This window comes from Aulostomus chinensis, chromosome 1 (genome assembly GCF_037954235.1).
Source record: "Aulostomus chinensis isolate RoL2024-O1b breed Wild chromosome 1, RoL_Achi_v1.0, whole genome shotgun sequence".
NCBI lineage: Eukaryota > Metazoa > Chordata > Actinopteri > Syngnathiformes > Aulostomidae > Aulostomus > Aulostomus chinensis.
The window spans coordinates 33,802,787-33,828,078 of NC_141320.1; the positions used below are offsets into that span (position 1 = coordinate 33,802,787).

At 44.6% G+C, this 25,292-nt stretch overlaps 1 protein-coding gene across 1 annotated transcript; it reads left to right on the plus strand.

The window, feature by feature from the left end:
• The first annotated feature begins 2,816 nt into the window (after nucleotides 1-2,816).
• LOC147271377 (uncharacterized) lies at nucleotides 2,817-24,187 on the plus strand. Its single transcript, XM_086202630.1, has 10 exons — nucleotides 2,817-2,940; nucleotides 4,580-4,655; nucleotides 7,232-7,433; nucleotides 7,713-8,149; nucleotides 8,426-13,725; nucleotides 14,599-14,824; nucleotides 15,211-15,434; nucleotides 15,593-15,868; nucleotides 19,727-19,833; nucleotides 20,282-24,187. The coding sequence occupies exons 2-10, from the start codon at nucleotides 4,590-4,592 to the stop codon at nucleotides 20,491-20,493; spliced, it is 7,050 nt and encodes a 2,349-aa protein (XP_086058756.1). The 5' UTR covers nucleotides 2,817-2,940; nucleotides 4,580-4,589; the 3' UTR covers nucleotides 20,494-24,187.
• The last annotated feature ends 1,105 nt before the right edge of the window (nucleotides 24,188-25,292 follow it).

Genomic DNA, 25,292 nt, shown 5'->3' on the forward strand with positions numbered 1-25,292 from the left:
GAACACACCAATAAAGGCTATAGGAACGTAGCCAGAACATGGAAATACAGGCTAAAGGAACGTAGACAGAACATACTAATAAAGGCTATAGGAACGTAGCCAGAACACACCAATAAAGGCTATAGGAACGTAGCCAGAAAACACCAATAAAGGCTATAGGAACGTAGCCAGAACGTACCAATAAAGGCTATAGGAACGTAGCCAGAACGTACCAATAAAGGCTATAGGAACGTAGCCAGAACACACCAATAAAGGCTATAGGAACGTAGCCAGAACACACCAATAAAGGCTATAGGAACGTAGCCAGAACACACCAATAAAGGCTATAGGAACGTAGCCAGAACATGGAAGTACAGGCTATAGGAACATAGCCAGAACATACTAATAAAGGCTATAGGAACGTAGCCAGAACACACCAATAAAGGCTATAGGAACGTAGCCAGAACATGGAAATACAGGCAAGAGGAACGTAGCATAAACGAACCAATAAAGGCTATAGGAACGTAGCCAGAACACACCAATAAAGGCTATAGGAACGTAGCCATAACACACCAATAAAGGCTATAGGAACGTAGCCAGAACACACCAATAAAGGCTATAGGAGCGTAGCCTAAACGAACCAATAAAGGCTATAGGAACGTAGCCAGAACACACCAATAAAGGCTATAGGAACGTAGCCAGAACACACCAATAAAGGCTTTTGGAGCGTAGCCTAAACGAACCAATAAAGGCTATAGGAACGTAGCCAGAACACACCAATAAAGGCTATAGGAGCGTAGCCAGAACACACCAATAAAGGCTATAGGAGCGTAGCCAGAACGTACCAATAAAGGCTATAGGAACGTAGCCAGAACACACCAATAAAGGCTATAGGAGCGTAGCCAGAACACACCAATAAAGGCTATAGGAACGTAGCCAGAATGTACCAATAAAGGCTATAGGAACGTAGCCAGAATGTACCAATAAAGGCCATAGGAACGTAGCCTAAACGAACCAATAAAGGCTATAGGAGCGTAGCCACAACGTACCAATAAAGGCTATAGGAACGTAGCCAGAATGTACCAATAAAGGCTATAGGAACGTAGCCAGAACACACCAATAAAGGCTATAGGAGCGTAGCCAGAACACACCAATAAAGGCTATAGGAGCGTAGCCTAAACGAACCAATAAAGGCTATAGGAGCGTAGCCACAACGTACCAATAAAGGCTATAGGAACATAGCCAGAATGTACCAATAAAGGCTATAGGAACGTAGCCAGAACACACCAATAAAGGCTATAGGAGCGTAGCCAGAACACACCAATAAAGGCTATAGGAGCGTAGCCTAAACGAACCAATAAAGGCTATAGGAACATAGCCAGAACGTACCAATAAAGGCTATAGGAGCGTAGCCAGAACGTACCAATAAAGGCTATAGGAATGTAGCCAGAACACACCAATAAAGGCTATAGGAGCGTAGCCTAAACGAACCAATAAAGGCTATAGGAACGTAGCCAGAACACACCAATAAAGGCTATAGGAGCGTAGCCTAAACGAACCAATAAAGGCTATAGGAGCGTAGCCACAACGTACCAATAAAGGCTATAGGAACGTAGCCAGAACACACCAATAAAGGCTATAGGAGCGTAGCCTAAACGAACCAATAAAGGCTATAGGAGCGTAGCCACAACGTACCAATAAAGGCTATAGGAGCGTAGCCTAAACGAGTCTTTCTGTAGACCTAAAACTGCTTCTGTGCTGCATCACCAAACCATGCATGGAGGCCTGGGAGTCTGAAAACATGAGCTCTCTCAGGACTGGCTTCATTACCAGTCATGTGGTCACGGGTAAAGAGACGCACAACAGTTTAAAAGTCCTTGAGACAGGAAGTCAGAGTTGGAAGAAACATGAATTAAACAACTTTATTACCACGACATCTGGTAACAGTGGCATTTCCTTCCACAGAGAATAAAGTGGTCTGGCCCGTTTGCCTTGGTCCATGGCGGAAAGACTCAGAGGTCCCTCATGGCAGCGTCCTCCTCATAATGAACTTTTGTGTGACCACGTACATATTGTTGTTGTTTCATATCCACTCACTGGAAAGTTGGCAACAATGTTGCTTTGTGTCTGCTTCCATGTAGGAACGACATCATGTCCTCTTTGTTAATGTCTTTGCTCTGTGGAAAAACAACAACTTTGAAAGTAGACAAAAGTCTAGCCTTCAGCTCTCAGGCTCCCCTCCTGTGGAACCGTCTCCCAGTTTCAGTCCAGGACCCAGACCCCCTCTCGACCTTTAAGAGCAGAATGAAGACCTTCCTTTTTGATCAGGCTTGTAGTGGGGCTGCTTAGAAGAGGTTGTTCCTCGGGAAGGTAGTGGGGTGATCTTCAGTGAGTTGTTGTGTTGAGCGCAGGCGGTGTTGAACGGATTCCAGGGTGTCTATCAACACCAACAGTAGGATAGGACGTGGTTCCTCCATGTGCGGCAGCTCAAAGTGTTGACTTCTAGACACAAATCACTATTCTACTACAATAAAGTGCTCTATGAAGAGTCTTTAATATAAAGATGACCACGTGCCCTGATGTCCACTAGATGGAGCCATTCGTTTTTTTTTTTAAGTTCTCCTCACAACCTGTGCCTCTTCATTGTCTTGTAATGCCATCCAAATTCATTGGCTGACTGCCCTCCTGTGGTGACATCCTGAAACTACCACTCTTCTTATCATGCAGCTACAGTGAACAACACCGATTGTCTGCTGCTTTTGAAGAGAAATGTGACGTCAGCAGGAGTTTTGTAGGAAATTGAAAGTGAAACTGTTTCGGTGACCCCCCCCCCCCCCCACACACACACACACACAGGGAATGTACTTGGCCAGAGGCATTTTTACTCTATGAAGGACAACAGCTGAGCTACATGAAGGTGTAGAGACTATTCTAACCAGTCGTTACAGAACCTCCTCTCATGTGAGTATTCATTATTCTACGAGCTCATTAGTAGGTAGTGGCAAGTACGCTTTAATCCTAAGCCATGTAGTGAGGAAGTCAATCAGCACATTTATGTATCCTGTGTATGGTGCCCAGCTGGGGACAGTCATTTGAACTAAAGCCTGCATAATCACTCAATAATACTATCAACACCAACAGTAGGATAGGACGTGGTTCCTCCATGTGCGGCACCTCAAAGTGTTGACTTCTAGACACAAATCACTGTTATTATTATCAGAGACTTGAAGGTGAAAGTGTTTCTGTCAGACTGGTTGTTGAAGATTGTAAAATTACAACAATACCGATTGAAAACACACTTTTTAACCACACTGCCTTCAGACAATAAAGTGCTCTATGAAGAGTCTTTAATATAAAGATGACCATGTGCCCTGATGTCCACTAGATGGAGCCATTCGGTCTTTTTTTTAAGTTCTCCTCACAACCTGTGCCTCTTCATTGTCTTGTAATGCCATCCAAATTCATTGGCTGACTGCCCTCCTGTGGTGACATCCTGAAACTACCACTCTTCTTATCATGCAGCTACAGTGAACAACACCGATTGTCTGCTGCTTCAGGCGTTTTTATACCCTTAACAGGAGAAGAGGGAGAAGATGGATGAGTGGAAGGATGGAGGGATGGAGGGAGGGATGGATGGTGGATGGATGGAGGGAGGGATGAATGGAAGGAGGGATGAATGGAAGGATGGATTGTACAGATGGGTATTTCTACTTGTTTATTCATATTGCACACTGGTCACTGTCCTTGTATTGTACTTCATGTATTCAATATTTTTTCTATAATAAAGTTCAAATATCAGTAGCAATTCAGTTACGATGACATTACAGAAATTAAGTTCAGTGCAGTTTTTAGACACTTGCCTTTCTAAAATAAAACCTTTTTTAGAAAAAGACATTTTTGATTTTTTAAAAATGTGTTCCTTTGTTCTCTCTTTGGTTTGGTAAATGGACTCATTGTTATTTAGCACCTTTCTGCCTTAGCACTCAAAGTACTGTAGAGTCTCTCATTCACCCGTTCACATATCACACACACACACACACACACACACACACACACACACACACACACACACACACACACACACACACACACTGAGGGTGAAGCTGCCATGCAAGGAGCTGCCTGCTCATCAGGGGCACTTAGGAGCTCAGCTTCTTGCTCAAGGGCTCTTTGACATGGTCACTGGAGGGACGTGGGGATCGAACCAGAGACACTTTCATGTGCTAGACAGCCCTCTGCCTCGGAGCCATGCTGCACATCTGCTGTATTTGACTTCATTCATTCATCCATCCATTGTCTTCCTCTTATTCCTACACATTAAGGATCATGGGGGGTGGAGCCTATCCCAGCAGCCTTCCGGTGAGAGGCGTGGTTCACCCTGGACAGGTCACCAGTCCATCGCAGGACCAACACATAGAGACAGACAACCATTCACTCTCACAGTCACACCTACGGTCAATTTAGAGAATCAATCAGCCTCGTCCCCTCTTGATGTCTTTGGACGGTGGCAAGAAGCCGGTGTTGTATTTGAATTGATGTATGTAAATAATATTGTGTGTGTGTGTGTGTGTGTGTGTGTTTCTGTAAATGTGATTTACAGCCTGAACACCATGGGGAAAACCTATTCTGTATGTAATGACACTGGCTACACGTGGCACCACAACACTAAATCTGGGGTGAGTATTCACGGGATTTTCACAACTTTCACTTTCTCCAACCTAAGAAGAACCAAATGAAATGTAGAGATTGCCTTGTGTGACATGGGTCCTCTTGTAATCAATCATCAAGCTGCCACTCCATCAGGCTCAAGCATCATTGCTGGTTCTAAGCAGGCTCATGGTCCTTTCTTGCCAAGCCTCACCCTTAAACCAGCAAGTGAACCTGCTCCAGGTGCTCCACCTGCTCCAGGTGCTCCACCTGCACCAGGTGCTCCACCTGCACCAGGTGCTCCACCTGCTCCAGGTGCTCCACCTGCACCAGGTGCTCCACCTGCTCCAGGTGCTCCACCTGCTCCAGGTGCTCCACCTGCTCCAGGTACTCCAGGTGCTCCACCTGCTCCAGGTGCTCCACCTGCACCAGGTGCTCGAGCCTGTAACTGAGGCTGGTCTGGGGCCTCCATGGTGCCTCAATGTAGAGGAGCAGCAGGAGATGTTTGCTCCATGGATCCAGAAGAGGCTGGTCTCTGGTCGGTGGGGTCATGAGGGATGAGATATTAGAAACTCATCACCCAGACCAGCAGAGGAGCAGCACTGCTGCCTGAGAACCTGGAGACATGGACCACCTCTTCCCACACCTGCTCCACCTCCTTATGCTCCTGCGTGCAAACATCAGATGTGCTCTCTCCTTCACCTGGAGCAGGTGGAGGTCTGGGTCTGCAGGTCAGGAGTGCTCTTTTCTCCTGAGCTGAAAGTGAACACCACTGGAAAATCAACCTCGAAGTCCTGGCTCAATCTCGACTTCAGAGGGAACGACACCAGGCTCTCTGATTGGTTGAGTGATGTCACACCTGTGTGGGGTTAGGGTTAGCCTAGGGTTACACCTGGAACCCCCCTGGGAATACTCAGATGTCTATTGATGGCCTCTTAGTGCCCTGGTCTGTGCTCTGATTTTGAATATCTGATCTTAACAACAAAAGGGGACTGTAATAATGCAAATCATTAGGCTTTGCTGTAGCACGTGCAGCACAGGATGAGATACGGATACAACAGCATCAGAGGGCGGGGGTGTCACCAGCCTCGCCAGATCAGGATCAGGTGGTGGTGGCGATGGCAGGGGCCAAAAAAGCACCTTTGATCTGCATTCCCCTCGCAGACTAAAACTCAACGTTACGCACCTTCGTGAAATATGACAACAGTCCACTGACTTCATTCACTTGAATTAAAGACCACCTCTGGGGGTTCTTAATGTTTGCAAGAGGGGCTGATCTCTCACAAACCAAAAAATCCCGACAGTCTCAATGATAGAGCCTTCATCTTTTGAATTTCGGACTTAAGTAGAATTCACCAGCACCTGATCGTTCTCAGTTTTTTGTTTTTCCATCCCAAAACAAAGGCCACGTCCAAGGGGGCTGCTGCCCATTTCAGAGTATCATTTTGTCAGTGATATCACCATTCCATGGGACTGACAAAATACACTGGCTGAAGTGAAACGTTTGTCACCAGTTTTTGAAAGTGCAGTAAAAAGGTCATGAACAGTGGTTTTTTTTAGTAAAAACAGTAAAATTAAAAACAGATGTGTACAATACAATTGTACATTTATGCTACACAACCAATCATAGCATTGACAGTGCTTGTGGATGTGCCCTGCCCATAGGAGCCGCGGCACCATAAAGGTTAGCTAGCTAACAACAGTTCAGCAGACTTAAGAGACGGCAACAGCAGCTCAGTGGTTGAGTGGTAAACCCTCAAAAATATTAAAAGTAAACTAATCAAAATTTCTGGTGTAATTTGATTCTTTTAACAAGCCATGTACCTTGCTATTCTCTCATCAGGTGAATTGGTGTGATACTGGTGTGTGGCCACATCGTGCACAACTAATGTTGCTCACAGACATCCTCAGTGCACTCAGGGATCTTGTGTGTCTGCCCAGACACATGAATATTAAAGGGAACACTGCTCCCATGCTCAGGGTTTTCAGGGCAGACAAGTTGCACTTCATCCTGATATGTCAGGACCTCCTGAAAACTGCCATCACCCCATGACCCTGTTTAACATTCATGAAGCATCTGGATGGTAGAGGAGTCAACAGCACATTCCCCCTCTGATTCACACCGTACCAATCTGACAGGAAGCAATTTGCATAGGAACCAAATGTCAGCGTCCCCTTCATCATGGCATTCTTAAGGATCAGTGCTGGGACCACTTGTCATCATCATCTATTTTCTCCTTCTTGGTAACACTCTGTGCAATTATGGAATTAACTGTTATGCTGATTACACACAAATGTATACCTCCACCAAACCTAATGCCCCCCACCACCCTCAGTGACAGTCTGCAGTCCATCAAAATCTGTAGAGCAATCCTCTCAAACTAAATAAAAGTGAGACTGTCATGATCGGGTCAAGGTCCACATGCTTATTTCATCCACCCCTTCAATATTTCCATTTTCTAAGCTTTATATGATCAGGAAAAAACTGATTACCATAGCTCTTTGTAATGATGAACTGGAACCCTTGAAGGAACACTGAAGAAACACTTCAGGAACAGACAAATAGCATTCAGATCCTGATTGTCTTCTCGTTGTTTCTCTGCAGGAATACAGATCTTTAGCACCTGGTGCTACTGCAGTCTTTGAGGTTGGCTACCCAATCTACCTGAGATATGAAAATCACAAAGAGGCTGATCTACAATGTGATTATGGTGGATATAAATACACTATAAGAGAATGCAGAAACAGCTCACAGTTTCAACTGCTCTGTGGAACCGAAGGACATTACCACGTGTGCCCGCATTTTGGTAAGAGGCTAAGATTGTGTCAATATTGAGAAACCAGTTTACTGCTCAATAACATCACTAACTGGTCTGCTATTTAGGTTTTTATGGTGAAGAATTTTAACAAGTATAATACAGATTAATTATTATTACTGATGGTTACATTTTTCAAGTATTGCTCACTTCTACCTGCCATTGATTTAATGTAAAATGCTGAGTCTGAGTGCATTACATTATTTCCAATTAATGCCCTTTCCAATTAATTCATGTTGATCCTACTAACAAGAGATACTCTTGCAACAGAAAAGGAGAAATGCTTACAACAGCAGAGACAAGAGCAAGAACGACTACAACAGCAGAGACGACAAAAGGAACATTTAGAACAGCAGAGACGAGAGCAGCAACGATTAGAACAGCAGAGACGAGAGCAGCAACGATTAGAACAGCAGAGACGAGAGCAGCAACGATTAGAACAGCAGAGACGAGAGCAGCAACGATTAGAACAGCAGAGACGAGAGCAAGAACAACTAGAACAGCAGAGACGACAAAAGGAACATTTAGAGCAGCAGAGACGAGAGCAGCAACGATTAGAACAGCAGAGACAGGAAAAGGAACGCCAGGAGCTACTACGACAGCAGAGGCAAGAGCAACAAGAATTATGGGAACTACAGAAGCAAGAGCACAACCAAATGGTTTACATTGACCAAGGACAAGCAACCCCCACAGAACCATTGGATGAGGTGGGTTTCCTCTTGTTATCCTTAGTATCACAACTCGGGCCATAGTGTTTGGTTTGGAACTACAGCCCTTGAGACTGTCCAGTTTTACCTTTAGTTGTGGTCTTCTCATATGGACGTCAGTTGTGCTTGTGTGTTGTGGTTTCCCTGCCTGCTTCCTGTATGTGCATTATGGTCCTGCTTCCCCCACACAACCTGACTCTCCTCTGCTAAAATCCTTCAAAATTAATTCTGCAAATCCTGTTTTTTTAAAGTATGTTGTCCTCCTTTTCAATGCAGCTTTCAGTGGTGGAGCAGAAGTTTGCTGACATCCTGATGGAATTTAAAATCAGTGAAGATAAAGGCCGTACAGTGGGGAAACTGGAAGACAGGATGAAGATGCTTCAGAATGAGCTAATGATTAAGTATTTTGGAGTTGATCGTGTGACCTTTTCCTCTCTGTTAGCCATAGAACGAGCATTTGGCTATGAGGATCTTACCCTCACAGAAAGACTGAATGTGGTTAAGGCTATGTTGCAGCTGCTCCAAGACGGTGTCTCTGGCAGAGAAGACTACCTGTCAGCCTCAAAAACTAAAGAGCACATCTTTTTGCTCAGTTTATTAAAACACATGCAGAAGGAAAACCCTGACCTGGCAGTCAGGATCTTATACAGCGTCACTGAGTCTGTGTCAGCTCTTACATCTGCCAGCAGAGTGCTTCTTGGACATATCCTTTTTAATGGCATCTGGACACCAGTGGAAATCCTCCTTTTTCTGCAAAGGGTTATGAAGAGGCCTAGCAGCAAAGTCACAGCTGTCCTTGAAATAGCGCTGACCCACAGACTAAGCTGTTCCTCTGTTTTAAGTGCTCTCCAGGAAAGAGATCCAGCAAATGGGCTGCGGCAACAGGTGGAGAGCGAGGATGATAAAGACCTTGACACACTGATGAGTGAAATGAGGGAAGCAAACTACCCAGAGACAATATTGAACATTGTCGAAGATGTGCTTCGACATGTCAAAGACGAGCTGGCCAAACTGCCCAACAATCCAACATTAAATAAAGACCAAATCCACAAAGGAAAAAAGAGGATATGTTCACTTTATTTGGATGATCCAGACATTGCTTGTCTTCAGAAGGTGTTGCTATTTATGTCTATAGCTGTGAAGGAGTGCACAAAGGTAACAACAACAGGACTAGCAGGATGGTTCGGTATGGTCCAAGTCCAAGGCTACTTCCCCAGACTGACTCAACTGGCATCCTTACTTGTACTGCTGCTGCCACAAGCCAGAGGAGAAAAGGGCCGGCTCATAGAAATTTCCACAGGTGAAGGAAAGACTTGCATTTTAGCAATGTTTGCAGCCATACAAGCCATCCGTGGAATCAAGCCGGACATTGTGACAAGCTCTCCAGTTTTAGCAAATCGGGACCAAAAAGAATGGGAAAACTTATTTTCCAAGCTTGGTTTGACATCATCTGTTGTTCCACCAAATAAAAGGACAAATGAAAATTTTGAAGAGCTGGTTAAAGAGGCATACAGCCAGGACATAGTTTATGGCACAATAGGGACATTTGCAGCTGACACATTGAGACAGGACTTTGAGGGGCAAACAACAAGGGGGACTAGACGGTTTGAGATGGTAATTGTAGACGAAGTTGATTACATGACCTTGGACAACGGAGTCCAAATAACATTTTTGTCTCATCAGGACAGTATTTTGAGGCACATGGAACAAGTCCTTGCTGGTATTTGGGCCCGGCTGTCTGCATGTCGACCAATAGAAATGATGGACTCATGGGAGATAAACTGGATCAGTCGACCCCAGTTCTTCCACAACACTGTGGTATCTGCATTGGATGTCTCCGAATGTGAGGACTTTTCCATCGAGGACATACTGCAGCTTGGAGTGAGTCTTAAGATTTTCTCACAAAATGAGATTGATGATTTGGTAAAAGCTGATTGTAAAGGGGAAGCCCAGGATGCAAAGCAGGACTTAATGGATACCAAGCTGAAGGCACTTGAGAAAATCATGAACAAAATTGGACCTGCTGAACAATATAAACTGCTGCGAGAATTTGAGACGATAGTTGAAGGAGGTGACCTGTTTGAATACTTCTCTGTGACTGACAACAAAGCCATCACTTATGGAGAAATTTGGCATTCACAGTCGCCAAAAGACAAAGTTAAACTGCTTCTGCTTGAGAGGGGCTGCGCATGTCAAATCATGGCAGAGAATAATCTCATCTCATGGACTGTTGACTATTTAAAATCCAAAATCAAGTATTCGGATGAATGTGATCCAATGCATAGTCAGGAAATCAAAGCCTTTATTGTGATCCCATCTTTTTTGAAGGAGTACACAGAACAGCTCTTACCGCAGTTTGCTGAGAATGCGCTTAGAGCCATTGTGATGGTAGAGGGTAGGGAGTACCTGATTGAGAAAGGCCCAGAGGCTGAGGCAAAAGATGAGGATGAAAGTAAGAGCCATCAGTATGATGCCATCATACCTGTGGACTTTGTGTCCAGTGGCGTGCTACAGAAGAGCACAAAGTGGGGGGATGGCCTCCAGCAGTTTTTAGAGATGAAACATTGCCTGGCCATTTCGCCACTGACTACAGTGACAAACTACATGTCAAACATCCATTACTTTGAAAAGTATCTCAGTGGAGAAGGCATTTTTGGTGTTTCAGGGACTTTAGGAGGAGATGCAGAGAAATCCTTCCTATCTGAACACTACAAGATCAACAGCTATGTCATACCAAATCATCGGCGTAAGAAGGTGGTAGAGCTTCCTGCGGTTCAGGTGCGAGGAGGAAACAGACAGTGGATAGAGAAAGTCTGTGAAACTGCAAAGAAAGTTGCTGACGGAGGACAGGTCGTTCTTATAATATGTGAGGATGTCAAGACAGCTAATGAGCTACACGGAGAAATGCAAAAGGATCAAATTCATCCAATCACCATGTACACAGTCAGTGGGAGGCATGAGATTGAGAATCAAACATTTAGTGGAGGAAACATTATCATTGCTACAAATCTTGCTGGACGTGGGACTGACATACGTATTGACCCAAAGGTCAACACATGTGGGGGGCTCTTTGTCCTTCTGACATATGTTCCAACAAGTCAACGTGTGGAGAAGCAAGTCTTTGGGCGCACGGGTCGCAAAGGAAATCCAGGCAAGGTACAAATGATCCTCAACACAGAGCAACTTGAGTCTGCTTACCAAGGTCAGTCTGTTGACATCATCAGGCAGCTCAGAGAACAGAGCGAGCTCAACCACATAAAGCATATGGAGAGGGAGTTCCATGTGATTGACCTGAAACAAAAACTGTTCTCCACATTTTGTGGATTTTTGGATGATTTTCGAGACAAATACACTGAGAGGGAGAAGATCAATTGTGATGGCATAAACATAAACAAAGTTCCAGAATGTTTTAAAAGCTATCGGGCAAAATTTGATTATCATCCTGCTGTGACTTCACTGAAGGAGTCATGGGCTTTCTGGCTCATTCAACAGGAAGCACACATTCGAGAAGTCCGGAAGGAAACAGAAATCCAAGAATTAATGGAAAATCTTCGAGGACATTTACAACAGAGAAGCTCCTCACTTCTTAAAGGGAAAAGCAGGAACTTCCATGATCATATCAAGCAGGCAGCAAGCAGAACGGACCTACACCGTTGCAATAGCAGAGAATGCTATGGTGCACAGCAATACTGTCAGAATGCTGCTGAATCTGATCCATTTTTTAGTGCTGTTGCCTTGTATAACAAGGCTTATGTGACAATCAACCTTCGCAAGAAAGGTTACATGTCTGAAGGAAAAGAGTTGCTGAAGAAAGCACAGGACTTGGTGGATGTTTTTCTGTCTGAAACAACAAACACTATGATTTTCTGCAATCTCTCATCAAAGAGTGATTTTAAAATCCACCATGAAAACACTAACCTCTTGCTGCAAATGCAGGTCAGGATGAACATCTTTAAATCTTGGAAGGGTTACATTGAGAGTGCCCTGGATAAGATTGTTGAACTTCAGAAAAGTGGAGATGATGCCATCACAGAAGACTCATCGACCTTCTCTCTCCTGGAAGAGAAAGACTTTGTCACAGCAAATGAACTTAGGAAAATGTACAGTTATGGTCTGGGAATCGTATTTGAAGTAAAAAAGAAGCCTAGATTTTCCTTTGATTCTCTCATCTGCTTTTTCATCGGTGTCTTGCAAGTGCTTGGTGGCACTTTAGTCTGTGCTTTATCATTTGGTGCAGCTACAAATATTGGCTTGGGTTTAATAAGTGAGGGAGTGTCTGACATGATTAGTGGCACTATTGGGATTTTCAAGGGAAGTTTCTCCTGGGCTGACTGGGCCATTTCTAAAAGCATCAGTATCGGAGTATCTCTGGTCTGTGGTGGATTACAGTTCCTGTGGAAACATGGACTTAACGGACTGAAGAATATAAGGACATTGATCCACAGAGGAGTTAAAGGCATTGTCGGAGGCACTAGGGCTGCGCCAGTTACAGTGATGCAGGTCATCAAACATGCAGCAAAGTATACCGCTCAGGAACTAGGAACGCAAGGAGTACTTGCTGCTGTGAATTATGGTATGTATGAAGGATTCAAGGCTACTTTTAAAGAAATATTTCAGTCAGCTTTCAAGAAGAAAGTTTTATCATTAGTTAGACAAAACCAAGCCTTGGATGATGCTCTGATTCAGTTCATCAGCCAGGAAGTACCAAAGGAAGCAATCCAAGCAAAGACAGATAACTTTGAAATTGATCCTGAGTCCAAGAAGCGCCTTCACAAATCAGTTATATACATGACCACAGAAGTCATTCCACAACTGCTAACAAACCTCACAAGGGTGCACGAGGTCATTAACAGTCTGCATCAAGTGGCCAACTCTGCCTTGAGAGTTCTGGAGAAAAATAAAGCATCAAATATAGTTGCAACTGTCACCGTGGCTTTGAGTGCAGCCCAGTACGTGACGTCAGTCATTGAAATGTTAAAGGCTGTTCCAACAGAAGGTATCATCAATGACCAGTTTATCCCTCAGTTTTTGACAAAAATGGAATATCTGGAAAAGGATGAAGTAAAAGATGGAAGAAAAAATTTGACAGATGTGAAACGGCTGAAAGAAGATTTCATTCAGGAAATTGCAGAGTGTGTGTCCGAAGCTTTTGTTAATGCTTTTGTAGAACACCTGGCATCCATTACCTCTCGCATCACCAATTCACGGGTAAACCACAAAATTGGGAAATGTGTTAATAATGTCCTTGGCAGACAGAAAACACAGCGATTTTTCGATGATCAGAGGACAAGTTACAAACTGAGGATGGCCACGCAGGCGCCAATGGAGCCCCTGCCAAAGGCTGAAGAACAGGAACTGTTGCTCTATGCAAAGAGTCTGGACAGCTCTGGGATACCTGCCACGGCACTTCATCTTCACATTCTCACAGAAAGCAACTTGCTGGAAGGCAAAGGTATCCGCATCACTGTCACAAATGAGCAAGGAAAAGCTCTCTATGAAGAGTACTACCCAGGGAGAGGAAAATCCCATGAAGACATAACACTTCAACTGGTTAAAAGCAAAGACACATCTCAACAGTAAGCATCACATCTTTGAAATTAATCATCACACTTGAACAGCAAAGAAATGTTTGATGACTTTGATAGCATTCAATGATTAAAATTACAGATGTATAAACATGTAATAATGAATATGTATAATAAGACTAGCACTGGCTGCACAGTGGTGCAGTGGTCAGCACTGTCGCCTCACAGCAAGAAAGTTCCGAGTCTGAGTCCTGGATGGAGCATAGGGTCTTTCTTGGTGACTCTGCATGTTCACCCTGTTCCTGTGTGGGTTCTCTCTGGTACTCCAGCTTCCTCCACAGTCCAAAGAAATGCCAGAGGGGACCAGGTTAATCCAGACTCTAAATTGACCGTAGGCATGGGAGAGCCAATGGTTGTCTGTCTCTATGTGTTGGCCCTGCCATGGACTGGCGACCTGTCCAGGGTGTACCCTGCCTTTTGCCCGACAGTCACTGGCATAGGCTCCCCCCCCCCCACAACCGGAAGAAAATGGATGGATGGATGGATGGAAGACTAGCATCATAGAGTTTCTATTCCACATCACAACCCTGTTGAAAGACATATTTCTGAAACATCCAAGTCCATGGCACTTTCTGCGACTATCGACGTATCCACAACATCTTTGTTATGGCAGGCATGATTTAATTCATTCATTCATTCATTCTTCGTCTTCCACTTATTCCTTTCTATTAAGGGTTGTGGGGGGGCTGGAGCCTATCCCAGCACGTACGGGCAAGAGGCGGGGTTCACCCTGGACAGGTCACCAGTCCATCGCAGGAAACCCGGAACCGTCTTGCTGTGAGGCCCCAGTGCTGACCACTGCACCACCGTGCAGCCCAGGCATGATTTCATCCATCATTAAACTCACCTAAACATCTTTCACAGGAACAATGGTGACCTATCAGCTGTGAACAGAAGGATCAGAGGTGAACATCAACCATACACTGGTCATTTTAGGGTTGTGCATCCAGATGGCACAACGAGCAACGTAGACTCGGAGGGCCAGAACTGCTTATTCCATGCTATTGCCCAGGCAACCACTGATGGGCACAGAGATGTCAACAATCTGAGAAAAGATGCCGCAAATCTTCGCAGGAAGTGCAGTCAAGAAGTATGAGTACTACTTCTGTTCTGCTAATCCTCCACATACACTTACAATTGATAGACCATTTGGAAAAAGTGTGTTTTCTCTGTATTGTTGTATTGTGTGTTAGCTATAGAACACTTTATATTGGGCATGTTTTCTTACTTTAATTCTGAGTTAATAAATGGTAACATTACATAATGTTGTTACTGATAATATAGGGCCTCATCAATGAAATTGATAGCTTTTTAACTGTATTCTGTAAGAAGATATGTCTGTGTAATAATCATCTCACAGAAAAAGTTCTGACAAAGATGAGGTTGGAAGTACAGCATGTCAGCTGATTATTCGTGTGGAGGGGATGTAACTTGGACCATGTGATGGGTTCTGATATCTTTGGCTGCTCTCCTCAGCTCCAACAGAATATACCACAGAACGCTGCTCTCCTGAGGCTGCACAGACAATATGAGGAGTCCTTCAAGAATCCAGGACTTTTCACCATCATTGGGGGTACAAAAGAGACAAGAGTGGAAGACACTCGAAAATTCCTGGATGCCATCAACACCAGTACTTTATCAAGGGAACAAATCGATGAAATGAGAGCCTTCCATCTTGGTATGGTGGCAGAGTACAGAGAGTAAGCGTTTATTTATCATTCCTATCGCTTTCTGTCGTTAACACAAAAATGTTAGCAGGTCAGGTTATACATGTGTATACTACCAATACTAGTGGCAGTTCCAAGAGTTCTATTATTCCAATGTCACCATGATTAAGAACACATCTGTATCTTTTCAGCCTGAAATCTGCTCGAAAGTGCAGCAACAATGAGGTGAATGCAGATCACATTCCGCCCAAAGACAGCTATTTGACAGCATTGAGGATTCTGGATGAAAAGACTGAAAGTCCAAGGTCTCATGAAGAAGACACGAATAAGCTCCAAAATCTTTATAAAGAGCTGAGGAAGGTCAAGCACAACAACCGAGGAGACACCTTACTGTGTATGGAGGTCCGCACTGAACATCACAAAGAAGCCCTCACTACTGGGAACAGTCGGGCTGCCAAGATATGCAGGTATGTGAGATTCAGACTTACCTCACTTGTAAAAGTGTTCCAGTCTTTGGAGGACCTATGAAAAATATTGGAAGTAGAGGTATTATTTTGGGCATACATACAGGATTCCAGGAGTTTAACCTGGTGAACAAGAGGATACTCTCCTTCGGGAGCAGTGCTTTGTTATTGGACTTCTGTGCACATTACAGATTGTCCATAACGAACATCATGTTCAGCATAAGGGTGTCCACATGTGCGCTTGGCACCAGGACACCCTGGACTGCAGTTAGATGATTGACTTTGTGGACTTGAGGTCTTATGTCTTGGACACTTGGGTTAAGAGAGGAGCGTAGTTGTCAACCGATCACAAACTGATGGTCAGTTGGCTACAATGGTAGGAGAGGACGCCGGCCAGGCCTGGTAGGCAAAAAAGTATTATGAGGGTCTGCTGAGACTGTCTGATGGAGTTTTCCATAAGAAGGAGTTTTAACTCCAACCTCTGGGAGATTTCCTCTGGGAACCATGTCCCAAGGGAGGCAACAGACATTGAGTCCTAGTGGGCCATGTTCCATGCCTCCCTTTTTCGAAGCAGCTAAACAGAGCTGTGGCCATAAGGTGGCCAGTGCCTGTCGTGGCGTAATCTCAGAACCCACTGGTGGACACCAGTGGTGAGGGATGCCATTAAGCTGAAGGAGTCCTATCAAGCTTTTTAGGCCCATGGGACTCCAAAGACAGCCAACAAGTACTGGCAGGCGAAGCAGTATGCAGATTTTGCGGTTGCTATGGCAAAAACTCAGACATGGAAGGAGTGCGGCAAGGCCATGGAGAAAGAATGGCTTCAAAGAGATTCTTCACCACCATCAGCCATCTCAGGAAGGGGGAGGAGTGCACTCTCAACACCATGTATGGTGAAGGCGGTGTGCTGCTGACCTTGATTCGGGATGTTGTGGATCTGTGGAGGGAATATTTAAAAGACCTCCTCAATCCTACCAACACATCTTCCAGTGAGGAGCAGTGCCTAAGGAATTTAGGGTGGGCTCTCCTAACACTGTGGCTGAGGTTCCTGAGGTGGTCAAAGAGCTCATTGATGGCAGGGTCCCAGAGGTGGCTGAGATCTGCCTGGAGTGTTTCAGGGCCCTGGATGCTGTAGGGCTTCCTTAGTTGACACAACTCTGCATTATCGTGTGGACATGGGGGGGGGGGGGGGACCTCTGGATTGGAGACCAGGGTGGTTGGTTCCTCTTTTTAAAAGGCGGACCAAAGGGTGTGTTCAAATTATCAAGGGATCTCACACCTCAGCCTTCCTGGAGAGGCCTATTGGGTGGGAGGTGCATCACATAGTTGAACCTCGGATCCAGGAGGAGCACTGTAGTTTTTGTCCTGGTCATGAAACAGGCACAGCTAGTGTGCTGAGGGGATCCAGTTTGGTGTCTGCAGGATCAGGTCTCTGCTTTTAGAGGACGATATGGTCCTGTTGGCTTCATCAGGCCATGATTTTCAGCTCTTGCTGGATTAGTTTGCTGCAGAGTGTGAAGCAGCCATGATGAGAATCAGCACTGCCAAGTCCGAGTCCATTGTTCTAGCCTGGAAAAGGGTGCAGTGCCATCTCTGGGATGGGGATGAGACCCTGCCCTAAGTGGAGGAGTTCAAGTATCTTGAGGTCTTGTTCATGAGTGACTGAAAGATGGATCATGAGATCGACAGGTGGATTGGTGCAGCATCTACAGTGATGCGGACTCAGCATCAATCCATCGTGGTAAAGAGGGAGCTGAGCCAAAAGGAAAAGCTTGCAATTTCCTGGTCGATCTACGTACCTACCCTCAGCTCTGGGTAATGGCCGAAAGGGTGAGATCCAGGTACAAGCACCTAAAATGAGTTTCTTCTGGGGGTTGGCAGGGCTCTCCCTTAGAGACAGGGGAGGAGGTCGGAGTAGAAGTGCTGCTCCGTCACATCGAGGGGAGTCAGATGACATGGTTCAGGCATGATGAAGTAGCCTTCTTGGGCAGCTGCCCCCTGACCTGATCCCAGATAAGTAGAAGAAATTGGAGGGATGGATGGACATTAAGGAATCAAATATTGCAATATCATCCATTAGTATAAATACCTGGGACTTACAGGAAAAAGTTACAATTTGTCCAAAAATAAATCATAGACATAGATCACAAATGCCTGAAAGTCATCACAAAAATCTGCTTCCTTGTTTCTGGTGACAGGAGAAAAGATGCTACAAGTTCTAGGGCTAAAGTCAGGGAAGTTGGTCCTGAACTGCATGGGAGGCTGACCAAAAAAGGAGGATGATAGAGTACAATAGAGAAGTAGAATAGAAGATAAAGATACCTCATTACTCCTGAGGGGAGTGGTCTTGTAGTCTACATCTATGTAATCATCTATGTCCATAAAAACCTGTAACAAATCAACACAAGCTATATTAGCCAGTGATGAGAACTCCGTGAATGGAATGAAATAATTTGGTGTAGGCACAAATGAGTTTGTTAAATAGTGGAGTGTATTGGGGCACTCAGTATCGTCTGAGACCACCATCTTCTTCTCCAGTTCAGTTTCATTGCTCCATCTTCTCTGACTGTGACGGAGGCTGTAGCATCTCATCTCTTACATAATACAAACACATTGTGTTTTTTGTAAGTAGAAATCCCTGCCAGGGAGTCTCCGTACGGAGACAAAGCAAATCCAAGTGGGTGAAAGACAGCATGATGGCTTTTTGGAATCATAGAAGAAGGCTTGAAGAGTTTTAGAGTATTTCTGTTAGACCTGCCTTCACCAGGCTACCAGAATCAGCACAAGAGGAGACAGTTTGTCCACACAAGGAGCTCAAGCTTTAAACAAATGAGGTTTATTGGTGTACAATGGTCATGGTTTCTCTGAGGTACAACAAACAAGTAAGACACTGACAAAACGCACGGGCGCAAAAACTAAAATTTGAAAAAACCCTAAAATCTAAACACGGGCAGCACTATAAGCTGAAAGAACGATAACAAAGGGCGACCACCAGACGAACTCTGGGGGGAAACAAGAATTTGGAGAGGAAAATAAATCAAGGCTGAGGAATCAGCGAGCCCAATTAGAAGAGGAAAGGAAATCCAAAAAGTCAGCACTCACCTGCTATAATCCGGAAAATAACTAACAAAAATACCACAGAAAAACTGGGTCTTCTGGCTCACCCCAGTGGCTCAGGAAAAAGTGGAGTGAAATCACACTTAGAAAAAAGTTCACTCAACGAGGAGTGCTCTCTACTCGGACTAGAAAAAAATGTAACAATGAAAAAACTAGAAATCAGCGACGAGGCAGCGAACTTGGAAAAAACTTACAAATCGAACGGAAAGTGAGCAGGTCAGGACGACAAACGCTATTTAATATTCTGGCAACACAGAAACGACCAGCTCAGACTTACAGACCCTGGAGGGTCATCATTGAAATGGCTTCAGCTGGTGTTTCCCGTGTGCCGCAGAATGACTGACAGAGGAAGCAGCCAATCACCAACCAACAGGGGCGGAACTTGGGGCTAGGCAGAGAGAGTGAGTTAGACACAGGAATGCTGGATCATAACAATGTATTGAATAAGAGTTTCTGTGAAAGTCAGAGCATCACTTTCGTCAAATGTATGTATGGAGGCAGTGAGAGTGAATAATCTGGGAAAAATCTCAATTCTCATTGTAATTTTATGGGTCAAAATTGGGAAAAAAAATAATGACTGTTTTTATGATTAAAGTTGAAAACCCACTGAGTGACTGCCCCACTGCCTGAACTATGGGGCCCCACATGACACTTCAAACAAAGCACAACATCAGTCTGATCTCCATATTAAATGTATAGCAGCATGATTTACTCACTTGGGCTGTTTTTTTCCCCCCATGTATGCAGGAGGGAGATCGCTAAAGGCTTAGCTAAGGGCGACATGGAGGAAACCCTGAAGAAGATGTTCATAGTGTCTCATCCTACAACTTCACGGTCTCTCAAGCAGGATGCAGGTAACCACAACTATGATTCATAGTCATGTGCAAGAAAATCACAAACAGGACTTGTGACATGGCACAGCCCTGAACTTGAACACAACTTCTCTTTAGGACGTACACAGATTGGAGGGCCATGAGCTTCCAGCTTTCAGGCTCCTCTCCTGTGAAACCATCAGTCCTTCTCAGATCTGAGAGGGGACACCATCCCTGCATTTAAGAGTGGCCTTCATTTGCTTTTGATAAAGCTTAGAGTTCGAGCTGTTTCAGGCTTGACTTAAACCATCCCCTAATGGTAGTGTATGTACCGACTGGCAAAGACTTGCCATTAGTCAGTGGGTTTCTCTCTCCCTTCCTTTCACCTCTTGCAGGTATTTCTGCCTTCAGAGCAGTAGACCCACAACCCACAACATTCAATATGACTTTGCTGTGTTCTCTTCCCACCTGACTCTTTTTCTTTTCACAGGTATGAAATCCAAGACCACCAGCCACAGTGCAGACTACTATGAAGTGGGCTTCAGGCTGATGATAGAAAAACACTATGATAAAGGCATCATTGACACCAGTGAGAGGGACCGTCTTGTTTCATGGGTTAACGATGGGAGCTACAAGAGCCCAAACACTCAAGAGTACCAGTCATTCAAAAGAGCACTTTCTCGATCACAAAATGCTGAATAAGATCTGAGCCATGGAAGCAGCAGTTGATGGAATGCATAGGGACATTTGCAGGGAAAAAAGTAAAAAGAAGACTAAGTTTCAGACAAGGACACACATTTGAATTTATTTAATGTCAAAGCTATTCTAGGGCTGCACGGTGGTGCAGGGGTTAGCACTGTAGCCTTACAGCAAGAAGGTTCCGGGTTCGAGTCCCGGCTCGGGCGCGGGATCTTTCTGTGTGGAGTTTGCATGTTCTCCCTGTTCTTGTGTGGGTTCTCTCTGGTACTCCGGCTTCCTCCACAATCCAAAGACATCAAGAGGCTGATTGATACTCTAAATTGACCGTAGGTATGAATGTGAGTGTGACTGGTTGTTTGTCTCTGTGTGTTGGCCCTGCGATGGACTGGGGACCTGTCCAGGGTGTAACCCGTCTCTCGACCGTTGATGCTGGGATAGGCTCTAATCATAATTAACCCTTACCAAACCAAGAACATCTACTTGCCTCTTTATCAAGGCTTCCTGTCATCGTCTCCTGCTCCCCCTGACCAAGGATGTTGTATGAATGTTTTATTTTCGTGTCTGGACGTTGGCAAAAACCATCCTATATGGGATACTACAAACACATTATATTTAACCAAAAAATAAGGTACACTTTCTGGAAAGTCATGGCTACAATTACTTTTCCAGATATCAAAAACACATGGACACATGCACAGCCACTGATTGTTACCTAGGTACAGAGAGAGGGTCCAGAGGTCCAGACGACACCATTTTATCACCAGAGACGGTTCTACATCAAGATAATTCTTCTGTAAATTCTCTAAACAAGACATGGAAAAACTCGTCCTTGCATTTATTCTTAGGAGGCTAGATTATTGTAATGGTGTCTTGACAGGTCTCAGTAAAAAATCAATCAAGCACCTGCAGCTCATCCAGAATGCTGCCGCCAGAGTCCTGACCAACACTAAGAAAATGGACCACATTACACCTGTCCTTAAATCACTGCACTGGCTCCCTGTGTGTCAAAGGATTGAGTTCAACATCCTGTTACTGGTCTATAAGTCACAGAATGGGCTTGGGCCTAAATACATGTCAGAGCTGCTGGCTGGGTATGAAGCATCCAGACCCCTCAGGTCATCAGGGACAGGTCTACTCAGCGTCCCCAGGGTCAGAACCAAGAAGGATGAAGCTGCTTTCAGCTTCTGTGGTCCACACCAGTGGAACAAACTCCCTGAACCTCTGACTGCGTGTTCACACTGGACGCGAACGCGAATTTCGCCTGCCCGAGTAGCGAGTATTTCCGGCAACGTTTCCTTCTGCCATTTCACCATGAATATTCACAGAACTGTTGTGTTGTACCTGCCGTGGAAGGCAGAAATACACCAGAAAACTAAACGCCGTCGTATCTGGGTTATCAACACCATCTAGAGGCGAGCTCAGCTCAGTGAATTAAACCACTCGGTGAACCGAGCTCCTCCAAGGGCTCCGTCTGCATAACCGCCGCTTCAAGCGGTATTTTCGGATGACGACTGGCCAGTTTGACGACCTGCTAGCTAGGATCGGTGACAGAATGTAACGAATGGACACCACTTTATTCAACCGGTTCTTGTAATTTTTACACGTAGTGTCATATAGCACCGGGTTTCCACACATAGCCACATCAACTTGTCCGCCATCTTGTCAGTCACAACCAGTCAGTCAGTCAGTCAGCCATGACGTCGGGACATCCTCAACGCTGATTGACTGTCTTGATGTGAATTTTTCTCCAAAGTTCAATATTTTCACCTTGTGGGAATGGCAAATATTTCGCCTTGCGAATTTCGTGGCACGAATATTTCGCCTCGCGAATTTCGCTCATTCGCGTCATTCGCGCCGCCAGACTGAAAATTCGCGTCATTCGCGCGTTCAAATAGACTTTGAATAGAAACTGTTCACGCAAATTCGCATTCGGTGGAAACACACAGTAAGGGGGGCACAAACTGTAAGCTCATTTAAATCAGGGCTGGAAACACTGCTGTTTCCTGCAGCCTTCTGACAGTGTATTGATTTGGTATTGATGGATTGATCTAATATTGATTTGTCTGCTGTCAGATTGATTTTAAACTTTTATTGATTTTAAATGACTTTTGAATGTTCTAATTCACTTACTTAATTTTAAACTCTTGAGAACTTTCAGTTCTCCCTCTACCTCTGTAAAGCACTCTGAATTGCCCTGTGGATAAAAGGTCCTACACAAAGAAATTTTCCTTTGCAAAAAGAAAAAAAAAAGTCGGCAAAAAAGTTGACCAAAGTCTGGTGCTTTTTCAGTTTTCAGTCAGTGAGTAATGTTCTATTCATTTATGTAACTCTATCTCACATTGATACACAGAGTTGTTTTTAATCTTTTCAATCATGTGACCATCATCATAACAGCTGTTGACCTTGTTTAACTAGTTGGTGGTGCTAAATATCGCCAGCTTGCTAACATTAACTAGCTCATGTTAGCTAGCTAGCTAATATTATTTTCTAATTTCAGGCCTAAATTTGAGATTGACTGTTAAAATTGTTCACCTCACCTTTGTAACACAAGGTTTTGTATTGATGATGTCATTGTAACTGCCTTTCTGATTCTTTTCATCAATCAAATGTTAGCTAGCCTGCCCTTGCAGTGTATTCCATCCATAGACATACAGTATATACATACACTAGATGCCACATTGACTGCTGAGGCTCGCTACAGCAGCGTGCCTACAGGGCGGCCATCTTGGAACAGGGCTACTTGCTCCTACAGTGCATCCAGAGACATTTACATGTGTATCAATGATTACATATCTGGAGGAATGGTGTTTCTACACAATAAAAGTGATATTTAACTGCTCAGTTGTCATGCTATTGACACCAGGTGTGTACAGAGACCAGTTTGGCTCAGTGGCTTTCTTGTGCTTGCACTCTGGTATTTGAGTGAGGTGAGTTGTGCAATGTGGTGGAGCCTAATTTTGGGGAACCCAGACACCACTAGTTTTAGTAGGTTTGAATGGTGGTTGTCAATGGCAGATTGTGTGTCTCCAGTATGTCCCCAAGCAAAAACACATCATCCGTGCCAGTCTCCTCATGGACCACATGCATGACTGCTGACATTTTGGGAACTGGCTCTGAGTGGACCTGGCCAATCACCCGCTCTGCTGCCCGCACCACCTTGACTGTGCCTTCAGTTGGAATCATAGGCCCACCATTATGTCTGAGCACAAGTAGGTGGTAGCTCTCATCATGTGAAGAGTGTATGGTGTCTGTCACCAGGCTGGCACTGCACACATCACAAGAGTCCTTTTTAGAACCCTCTGAACCACAAACCCTGTGATAAAGACCAAAGCATTGTCCACAAGACCACCAAAGCCTGTGGGAAGGGAGTTTGTCTGCAGTTTCAGCAGAGGAGATCTCAACAGCAGACGGAGAGGCTGTGTCATCCTGTGCTGCCACGTTGCCTTGCCCACTTGGTGAGACACCACACCGGACCATCAGATGCTGGAAGATGCTTTGGAACTGTCCGGCAGAGGGATTGTTGTTCCAGCCCCCTGAAGGGAAAAAAACAACACCCACACACTACAATTGCACCACAGAACTTTACTTCTTGTTTTATAAAGGCTGTAAAATGTGAACCTTACCTGGTGCTCTGATGGATTAAAGGTTCTTTACAGCTCTGAATCAAAGGCAAAGGCAAATTTATTTGTATAGCACCATTCATACACAGGGCAATTCATAGTGCTTTACAGAGAGAATGAGAAATTGAAAGTTAGAATCAGTTTAAAATCGAAAACATGAATTAAAACATTCAAAAATCATTTAAAATCAATTCGACAGCAGACAAATCAATATTAGATCAATCATCAATACCAAATCACCCAGATCAATCCCAAATCAATACTATCAGAAGGCTGCAGTAAACAGCAGTGTTTTCAGCCCTGATTTAAATGAGCTGACAGTTTGTGCCCCCCTCAGAGGTTCAGTTTGTTCCACAGGTGTGGACGCTGAGTAGACCTGTCCCTGATGACCTGAGGGGTCTGGATGCTTCATACCCAGCCAGCAACTCTGACATGTATTTAGGCCCAAGCCCATTCAGTGACTTATAGACCAGTAACAGGATGTTGAACTCAATCCTTTGACACACAGGGAGCCAGTGCAGTGATTTAAGGACAGGTGTAATGTGGTCCATTTTCTTAGTGTTGGTCAGGACTCTGGCGGCAGCATTCTGGATGAGCTGCAGGTGCTTGATTGATTTTTACTGAGACCTGTCAAGACACCATTACAATAATCTAGCCTCCTAAGAATAAATGCATGGACGAGTTTTTCCATGTCTTGTTTGGAGAGAATGAAGGCTTTCTAAAGTGTTAACAATGCCATAAATAACACAAGCATTTAGAAACCCTTGATAAAAGGAGACTCACCATCAAGTTGGACCAGTTGAAGAACAAAAGGACTTCTCCACTATCACATTTCTCCTCACTGGTCCAGACTTGGGGCACCTCTGGACTAAATGGAGAGTTGAGGAAATGGGCTTGTGGTGGCCCTGCGGTCCACAGACCTCCTGTACAGTCACCAAGCGCTGGCAGACACAGTCCTAATGGAACCAATTATTTCAAAATGACAGCAACAAGTAATAAATAAGGCATGACAGTTTTGAAGTAACTTGCCCAACATTGGTTTGTGAGTTGTGCTGTCCTGTATTGGAAGGTTAAACTCCTTGAAAGTTTTGTCTTCAAAGAAAAGTGTCCTTCTCATGTTGAGCTGTGGACATCAGCTGACTGCTTCTGTTGACGCTGCCTTGTTGGCAGGAAAAGCCTGAG

Excerpts from the sequence above, each read along its gene's own strand:
- LOC147271377 (XM_086202630.1), top strand. The coding sequence starts at position 4,590 with ATGGGGAAAACCTATTCTGTATGTAATGACACTGGCTACACGTGGCAC. Across the intron at positions 4,656-7,231 it reads ACCACAACACTAAATCTGGG|GAATACAGATCTTTAGCACC; the intron begins GTGAGTATTCAC and ends GTTTCTCTGCAG. Across the intron at positions 7,434-7,712 it reads CCACGTGTGCCCGCATTTTG|AAAAGGAGAAATGCTTACAA; the intron begins GTAAGAGGCTAA and ends CTCTTGCAACAG.